This window comes from Colias eurytheme, chromosome 25 (genome assembly GCF_061535395.1).
Source record: "Colias eurytheme isolate Ceu_HAF_F1 chromosome 25, ilColEury1 Martin Lab GWU primary, whole genome shotgun sequence".
Taxonomy (NCBI): Eukaryota; Metazoa; Arthropoda; class Insecta; order Lepidoptera; family Pieridae; genus Colias; species Colias eurytheme.
The window spans coordinates 4,589,745-4,600,056 of NC_143004.1; the positions used below are offsets into that span (position 1 = coordinate 4,589,745).

Genomic DNA, 10,312 nt, shown 5'->3' on the forward strand with positions numbered 1-10,312 from the left:
TTGTGGCAATATGCTGACAGTCTTCTTCCAAGAAAAATAAATTACCGTCAAATTTTGTTAGTGTCAAAGAGTTAGAAAAAAATAATAAAAAATATAAATGGCTGCTCTACTTTCTTTAATGTTCTTTCAAGTTTTAATAGCATTTTTTACCGTTAATGCAAAGAACATGGTACCTGTTCTGTCTTTGGATCAAAAACCTCCGAATATAAAGAATTTAACCAATAGGCCGATAGAGGAATTAAAAGTAAGTTGTCGTACTACGATTGTACGTAGCAATATTATGTATTTACATAACATTATATTATGAGAAAACCCTTTCACCTTCGATAACAAGAAAAAGAAACACCAATTTTGCGCATTGACCAAAATGCAGTGCCCTCAAACATAGGTTGAAGTTTTTCGCTCGTGCATCTTTAAGTTTCATATATTCTTTAACCTAATTTCTATGAAACTTTTCTTATTAGAGCAAGTTGTACCAACTTCTCACATCCAACTCCAAGTAACAAGTAAAACCTACATAGTAGTTATTTGAATTGTAATATACCTATTATGTATAAGTATGAGGTTTATATATTTTAATTTGCAGTATCTCCCATTCATAATGCTCATAGACAAAGACATGGACACCAGTGAATTTTGGCGGGAAACAGAAATATTGTCTCTGGTCAGAAACAACGTAATGGACATAGACTATGAGAAATGTGAACAGAGTAATCAAGAGAAGACTCTTGTTCAATTTCCGAGTCGACGCACTGTGAGACCAATTTGTAGACAAGCTTATGGTATTTCTATGTTTTATGATAATTTAATATTGTAAACTAATCTATTTTATAAACTAGATTTATTCTCAAGAGTTTATGGTACATAACTGATGATTGTATTCTACCCTGAATTATCTGACTGAAACACGTACACGCACAGTTAACTAACGCAATCTTACAATTAAATTTTTCGACAATTTCGACTACTAATGGAAAATCGACTTCTAATGGAAAATATTTAATACAGATTATCAACTGTGTCCGCAGTGCCCACGCTTCAGTAACCATACTGAATGCGAACTGTTTCGAGATTCTTGCAGGTATCTGTTTAAAAAAAATCTTTATGTAGTTAGGTACCTATTGAAAAAAGTTTTAAAATAATACAGTTTATATATATCTCTCTAATAAATAGGTAAGTATGATGTTTATTAGATTTATTTAGGTCGTAAGATTTCACATCAAGTTTTCTTATACAAGACTATAAGTATAAGTAGAGCTTGGTTACTAACTTTAACTTATCTATCAGTTCAGACTTCAGAAATTTAATTATTTTACTGTAGCGTAGAAGCAATGCCTTTTTTTTATAGTGTCAGTACCTAGTCTTTGGAGGTGTTTATACGACAAAAATCATTCAAAATAGACCTTTTTTATTCTCCATATTGTTCTTTGTAGAGAAAGAAAAGTGAAGCTATCTGAATACAGAACATATTGCGACAAGAAATATGGAAAATGGCGGACTATGTTCATTCCGTCTGATTATTCACAATGCCGATGCTGTGACGAATGTGTTTTCTATCGAGGTAAATTAAGAACTCAATAATAATCAATTATTTTACTTACTATACAATTTTAGGATACATTTCAAATTAATACTTACCCCTTTTATGTTCGAATATCTAACTATTTGCTTTCCTTTCTAAAATGTAGAGTCGTGTGACTCTAAGGAAACCTTTATTATTATAATAATACTAGCGGTCCGCCCCGGCTTCGCCCGTGGTACATATTTACGATTTCTCTACATAAGAACCATCCTCGTACTTCAAGGAATATAATAAAAAAAGAATTATCGAAATCGGTTCAGCCGTTCTCAAGTTATGCGCTTACCAACACATTTTGGGATTCATTTTTATATTATAAGATTAAATCATAAAAAGGAATATATTTCTATTCCTTTTTTTTAAATGGGGAAATTTTGCATAGGCCCCCGGGGAAGAAGTCGTGGGTTACCTACGTCAGATTCTTACCGATTAAAAACCCATCTGTGTTCCGTCGAGCCGCTTTAATGATGGGGCCGCGGGTATTGTTGGAGTTCTTCCGCGACCCCCTATGGATAATAGATATTTTGTTCATTTCAGTAACTACAAACCACAATTTTAACAATATGGTTACACTTTACAGAACTCGACCAATCTTGCGTTCAAGATGATTATGATTTTGATGCTGACGAATTTTTACCAGTCACGACATTGGGTACAGTTATTATTTACCTACTTGTATATGTTGGCACTTCACTAGTATTTTTACCATTCAGTATCTAGCTATAATAAGGAAGTTCGTTTTTGAAGTAGATAAATTACCACATTGCTTTATGTCGACTATTTACCAAATTAATTAAAATGCGACTGCCATGCGACTGCGTGTTTACTTATCAAGTACCAAAACATACGTAGGTATGTAGCTATTTTAAAACTGTTTCTATAACAGTGCATTCACATCGATTACAACAAGCGAATGCTCTTTCTAGCCCCACTATCTCAAATTATTTTAGTGTAAACATTCGTTGAGCATTCTTTCGTTGTTCTTGCAACGTTCTAATACTGAACAACACTGAATACGAGTTTTCGTTTACACTAAAAGATTACGAAATAATGCTCTTGCTCTATAATCGTTTTGTAAATGCACCGTAAAACAAAGCTTTACAATAACATTGATTTTCAGACTTCCGCGCCGGTTGCAACCCGTACTGGGGTCACCCAGAACAAGAGCAAAGAGCTCTACGATGCGACAATATTTTACGCCGATGTAAGTACATATTAACTACCGTATTATATTTTCTTGAATACATAAAGACATAATGCTGCATAATTTTATTCATTTTACTTTAGAATATAGATAATTAAATTTGAATATAGAAAAACAAACGAACTTCGCTAATACGTTTATTGTCTAGGATCCTTTTAGATATATTTTCAGTTATATTTTAAATAGTTTTACAATGTACAGGTGTTCCAGTCAACATACCACTATTGCCAAATGAGACGTTAACAATGTAAGTAATATAATCATTGACCTTGTTGAAACCAGATAAAACTTATAAGCTACATATATGTAATTTATAGTACGTCACAATTTCAAGCATCGTGTCTACGAAAGAAATAGCGCAGGTACAACACCTTTAGCTTCGTAAGCTAATTGTTTCAAACTTCAAATTAATATACTGACCAATAGACGGATCTTCTATATTTTAAAAGACAATCAGTGTTCATTTTATCCAATACCAGCTGTGGTCCGTGGTTTCACCCGCATTGCTCCGCTTCTGTTGGTCTTAGCATGATAATATACAGCCTTCCTCGATAAATGGGCTATCTAACACCGAAATAATTATTCAAATCGGACCAGTAGTTCCTAAGATTAGCGCGTTCAAAAAAACGATTTCAGAGATTTTTATTTTTCGAGATTCAGAGAGAAAAGGCGACCATTTACTTATTATAATCTCACTACCAGTAACTATTAATCTCAAATGTTATGCTAGTCGTCGTAGTTTCCGTTACGACCCCCCCACGGGAGGGGGGGACTGTCCTATCTGGTGCCGTGGTTACGAGTGTCAAACAGGCATGGTGAAAGAGCAGGATTGCGCGCCGGGTGCCTTCCTGCCTGATAAGGATCAGTGCAATTGTTGTGGACGATGCAGTTCTTATCAACGTTAGTTTTTGTGTAGATTTGTATGATGATAGCTGTAATAGACCGGACTCTCAGTGGAGTTTCGTTTGCAAAAATCGCGGACCTAAATCTGACTTCTGATATATATTGTATAGATCCCAGACATCCTATAGACAGATGCTGCCAACCAGTTTTGTGGTCCCCCTGCCCGCACCCCGGTAATTAAATATGGCATACAAAGAAAAAAATAAAAATTTCCAAAACATGCCGTGTGGGGTATCAAATGAAAGAGCTTATTGAGTAGATCACGAATATATAGCATACTATATACATTTCTTACACTTTCTCTAAGATTTTTTAGAAAATTTACGAAAATGGTCCATTTTTGAGTTAACTTTAAACCACTATAGATTGAAAACTCATGAATATATTTTTTAAATTATTATTTTAAATAATTAACAATAGTCCATTGTTTACGATTCAATATTTCGTACAGTGAAATAGTTGCATGGGGGAGTGGGGGGAGCATTCAAAGATGGCGAGTATATTTTCAAGTTCATATAGTATATAGTTATTTTCATCAAATCCACCACATAGCTCACTTATATTATATTACGAACTATTGAATCATAAACAATGGACTGTTGTTAATTATTTAAAATAATAATTTAAAAAATATATTCATGAGTTTTCAATCTATAGTGGTTTAAAGTTAACTCAAAAATGGACCATTTTCGTAAATTTTCTAAAAAATCTTAGAGAAAGTGTAAGAAATGTATATAGTATGCTATATATTCGTGATCTACTCAATAAGTTCTTTCATTTAATACCCCACACGGCATGTTTTAGAAATTTTTATTTTTTTCTTTGTATGCCATATTTAATTACCGGGGTGCGGGCAGGGGGACCACAAAACTGGTTGGCAACATCTGTCTATAGGATGTCTGGGATCTATACAATATATATCAGAAGTCAGATTTAGGTCCGCGATTTTTGCAAACGAACATCTCCTTGGAGCCTGCTCTATAAGTTTGACATTATAATTGGTGTTATGGGAATTAGTAGTGTTAAGTGTAAGTTTGTACAGATTTGTAATGTTCCAAGGAGAAAAAGATTTGGGTATTCCATTTTGTAAGTTGTTGCGAAAGATATTTTAGTGTTTATAGTTAACTAGCTTCAGCCCGCGGTTTCGCCAGCGTGGTGTTTTTTCGCAATTAAAGGTAGCCTATGTTCTTTCTCAGGGTCTATTGTCTGTGCCAAATTTCATCAAAATCGGTTGAGAGGTTTAAGCGGGAAAGCGTAACAGACAGACAGACAGACAGACAGACAGACAGAGTTACTTTCGCTTTTATAATATTAGTAGGGATAATGGAACGTAGAGATAGAATTGTAGAACAATAGTTCGCGACTCTTTAACATGGAAATCTACTTCATGTTGTTGCCTTACTATTGGGATTAGGCAATATTTTAATGAAACTCTTGATAGATAACCATAGAACTACCAGCTACTACTACTACTATACTATATGTATTTCGCTGAGAACAATTAGCGCCTCTGGTGGTGGAAACGAAACTTTACAAAATGATATTTGCATTTATCAAACTTCTATTTTAGTAGGTTACTTTCGATGTAAATTACACAAAAACGCATAAACAATGTAGATATATGAAATCTGTTTTATTTTCGCAGAACTTAATGAAAAATGTGCGGAATTCAAAAAAACTGTTCACGTGGTGAACGGGTCAAAAGAAACTGAGGTAATTAATGTAGTCATTAAATATTTGATAACTTTAAATATATGTAAACTGTTATAAATAGATTGAAAGCTATTTAAACAAATTTATTTTCATAACAAACGCTCTTCGAAATTGAGCTGCATCGAAACTGTATTGAATAATAAATACAGTTTCGATTTGATAACCAAGTTTAAACGTAAAGGTACTTAATTATAATAATTATTCAAAAATATATTGATTATTAGTTTCACAAAATTAATCCTAAAGATGGAAAGATCCAGTATGATGCGTAAGTACACAGACATGTATATGTATTACATGTATATGTATTAGACATGTATATTTAAGATTAGAATTTAAGACATGTATATTCTTGATACATGTCTGTGCGTAAGTATTTGAAAACCAAATTATATAAATTCTTATAAGTATAGTAGGTACCAACTGTACCATGGACCAATATTATTGGTCCATGGTAGTACAGAAGGGTAATTTATACCTACTTACAATTTAATAAAGAGAAAGTTAGCCGAATCCGAATTACTCAATATTGTTTGTAAGGCTTATGATAAAGTTGCGCTAATAAAATTTATAAGTGACATTTTGCTAAAGGTACGCAACATTTTTAAGGTAGAGGAAGAGTTTCTGGAGCCAGGCTGTGATGATGGTCTGGTCTGTAGACATGGCTTCTGTCAGGACATTCACACAGTTCAGACGTTTGCGGGCGGGAGACGGAGGAGGGACCAGACGTTGTATGAGGCTAATGGTAATTAGCCTTATATTTTATGTAATAGCTACATATTTTATAATATTTTGTTACTAGATAGAAATATAGAAAAAGAACGCATGTGATTGCGTCGTAGTGTAGGTAAGGTTGGGTCGCCTAAGATCGGATGTGACATAAGATCGGATGCATGGAATAACTCGCAAACTAGGCAATATTCTCTACTGCTACCAACACTACTAGATCCGCCATTTTGTTCTGCCCCTCTCTTCACTCTGCAGCCGGCCAGCGACCAGACGGGACGTGTACACAGGTGATTCAGCAGAAAAGGTGTATTTTGTGGCGAAAATCGTCGATCCGATCTTACCTACAAAACTTTGATGGCTCATTGTGGAGAGTACTTTCATTGAAATAATGTAATTAATTATTTTAGGGCAGAATTAGCGAATCCTCTTTCCATCTGTATACTTTGATTACGCCTAGGACGTTCACAACCCAAGATCCGATCTTCCCTCCCAATGCCGAAGATCGGACCGAAGTTTAGCTCTTGACTGCGCCTTATGCAATAATGCGCAATAATTATTAACTTTTAATATATTTAACTATCCAATGACGCTATGACTATCAGACCTTAGGTACATTTTCATTATTTAGTCCTAGAACACGGAGGATAAAAGTTTGAGAAACTTAATTAGGATGAGGAGGGAAGACCGGACTAAAAAAACGGAATAAAAAAAAAAACTTCTTTGTCAAATTTTTTGAGGAATTTCCTGACTCAATCATTGATGCTCAATGTATAGACGTAAGTCCGGATGTTTTCCTAATGTGAACATTATTATTAAATGCATAGAAGTGAAGATACTACATAGTCCGATCTTCGGCCGAACTGTTATTTTCTTCACTATGGTAAGTCGAAAAAAGTCTGCTTTTTAGGCTCTAAATTTGCTTAGATAGATAGCATCTACGCAAACCAAAAAATTAGGGGTTAAACAATATTTTTTTGTCATCAATTTACAGTTGACCGCAACAGAAAAACGACATCGAATCATGAGAAATAAAATAAAAAATACAGTACGTATAAAATTTTCGGCATATGCGTCCGATCTTAGGCGACCCAACCTTACTTGCTCATATTTTTTTATTAAAATCACAAGTCTTATTTAAAATTACTCCCTACGCCGGTTAATTTTTTGATCTACCTTGAAGTAGATAGTTTCGGGATTAATAAACTATTTACGAAATTACAACATCTACACTGATTTTTCAGACAGTTTTAACACAAGAAAACCCTTCATTTGCGCTGTATATTTTATTAATATTTACTCGTAATCGTTCCATACACATTGAAGAACTAAAGTAAATATCAAATTCCACTCTCCTAGAGCCATGTAAGCGTGAACTGAAGAGTTTCAAGAAGAAGTACGGACAAGATGGTCACTTGCACTATAACGCGCCACAGTGTACGCCGCTCTGGTTATATGCACCTGTACAAGTAAATATGTACATTAAAATATTTTAATTCTTCGATAAGAATATTTTGATTAAAAAACCTATAACCTCGGAATAAGTCACCAACTAGGAAAGGTAGTTAAGTAATAGACAGCCAATGAGTTTAAATTCTGCTAAGGGCAAAAGTAATATTTATGACGTGTACATGTACAAACCTAATTTATTTAACCGGAAAACTACTCCATACTAATTATTCTTACTTTACATTTTACTAACATTTTGAATTAATTTACTTAAACATTGACAAGGAAAATGAGTGGTTGTTACTCTTTCACGCAAAAACGACGATCGAATCGTACCTATCTAAGAGTCTAAAAGTAATTTGGTTTAGCACTTGTGTTATTTAAGTGGGATTACGGATATTATCCAAGTATATATTATATATACATACATACAAACAGGCTGAGACTAGTCTTATCTTAGTAAATAAATGTATAATTTTTCACTAATCTAGTGTCGTCGTTTCGTTTGCTACTGCGCTTTAGAAGACGGTACTTTTATCGAGGGTATAAAAGTGCCTCGCGTTGAAGTGTCCAATATGAACTGTGGTAAGAAATAATCTTCTATTTATACAGATTATTTTAAATCACATATAAGATATTAGTAATTTTAAGACTTCTATAAGTAGAGTTATATGAATTCAGTTAAAAATATAAAACATCTCAATGTCTCTAAAAATTAAAAAAAAAACTTTAAAGAGCTCTTTGTCCATGCGACTTCGGATTCGCTCGTCGTAAAATTTTAAGTAGACTGTAAGAAATAATTCATTTCTAAGTGAACGGTATCCTTATAATATATACTTATATATACATACTTATGTACCCTAAGTTATTTCACAACTGCTCTCGCTCGTAATTTCAGCCCTGGCGCTATATTATAAAACAACAATTTGCACATTTTCAAAGGTATTCAAACTTTATTCCTCATAAATATTTGTATGTTTTGTTAAAGATTGTGCTCGAGAAAAGTGTAGAACTGGCTCGGACATAGATTGCGACGGCTATGGCAACTATAAGGATGCTCTGTTTACATCTGCCTTTGAACAGTGGAAGGAGGAGTCTAATACCACAGGTTCGTAGATAGTCGTAGATAGTCTACCACGTTCTACGGGTTAACCATTAAATACATGTACGAATATTTCTCAAAAAATTACATTTGAACAGGGTTGGCACGATTAAATCAACCGGTTTTTCCAATAAATAAATAAATATTTCAGGACAATTTTCACACACGGCACGATCTGATCCCATACTAAGCTTTCGCTTGTGTTATGGAAACCAGATGGCTGATAAACATACATATATAATTTTAAATAAATACTTATATAGATAATTAACACCCAGACATAGAGCAAATATCTATGTTCATCACACAAATATTTGCCCCGGGTGGGAATCGAACCCACGACCTCTGGCTTGGAAGGCAGGGTCACTACTAACCAAGCCAACTGGTCACTGGTCAGTCAATAATAAAAATCAATGATTAAAACAAAAAGGTTTAATTATACTTTCTTTCATAGAAATCAACATAAAACATATTAAGGTATCTTAATTAAACTTTTCGTAATGCATTCTCATTCTCGCAACCAGACCTTGAATTTCTTTCTTGCATTTGTTACATATAGCCCGACATCCAGTTTTGTTGGTAATATTTTTTTCTGTGAAAACTGAAATGTTCCCAAATACTATCTCTTTGACGAGGCATTTTGATTGATTACTTACAACAACTAACTGAAAAACGCGCAGCAACAATGAAAGCTGTTGCTGCGCGGGGATTCCCCTTTTGTTTGACATTCAATAGCATGTTAGACTAAAGGGAAATCCCCGTACCGTCTCTTTAGGCACGCGGCGCGTTTAGTTTCGCACAAAAATACAGTTACTTAAATAATAAAATGAAAAAATCTAAATCATGATTTTTTCCAACCCTGCATTTGAATCACAATCAAATAGAATTTTTTTAAATCATGTTATCTCGCTTAGCGAGTACGAGAAAATAAAAGTGCAAAAATAACCAGACAGACGTAAAATTTTACGACGACGTAAAATTTACAGACGTTATTTTGGAGCAAATTTCTCGAGATTTTCTTTCATAAGAGCTTTCTCCTGGCAATAACGAATACATCACAATAAGAATTATTAAAATCGGCCCAGCCGTTCAAGCGTGATGACCAAGGGAAATAGGGATTTATTTTTATACCTATATGTAGATTTATTTTTATACCTATATGTATAGCATAAGATACTTAATTATCTCTTTCAGAGCCGTCAAAAGCAACAACCAAATTGCGCACGGGATACGAAGCAGCGCTGCCAACCGAATCTCATTAGTATCTTTATAAATTATTTTATTTTGAATATAATAATAAAAGAATTTGCTCTTTTATTATTTCTTTTAACCAATAGCCCATAGGTACCTCTGACTTCTGGAAGTTAGATATTATATTCTTACGGATAGAATATAAGTAGGTATTTTTACCTACTTTTATTATATTCTTAATCGAGATTTATACGTGTTTCATAAAAAAGTATGTAGGTACTTAGTTCCTTTGTTATCATGACTATGCGTCCAATGTCACTTCAATTTAGCACGCTTACCTTCCGCGCCTGCGCAGTGAAGACACCAAACAGCTGACTGTTATGTCAATAATATGCGCCAAAAAATAACAGAAATGTATGGATGATTTTTATGAAACAAACCAGTA

The 10,312-nt window shown here is 33.8% G+C and overlaps 1 protein-coding gene across 1 annotated transcript; it reads left to right on the top strand.

The window, feature by feature from the left end:
- The first annotated feature begins 97 nt into the window (after positions 1–97).
- On the top strand, positions 98–9,938 carry LOC149897579 (uncharacterized). The gene is made up of 14 exons (XM_090116525.1): positions 98–244; positions 587–782; positions 1,009–1,081; positions 1,434–1,561; positions 2,160–2,231; positions 2,700–2,783; positions 2,985–3,030; positions 3,514–3,683; positions 5,332–5,399; positions 6,009–6,144; positions 7,485–7,594; positions 8,066–8,159; positions 8,563–8,682; positions 9,871–9,938. Exons 1-14 carry the CDS (start codon positions 98–100, stop codon positions 9,936–9,938), a joined length of 1,512 nt encoding a protein of 503 aa, XP_089972651.1.
- Positions 9,939–10,312: the final 374 nt, after the last annotated feature.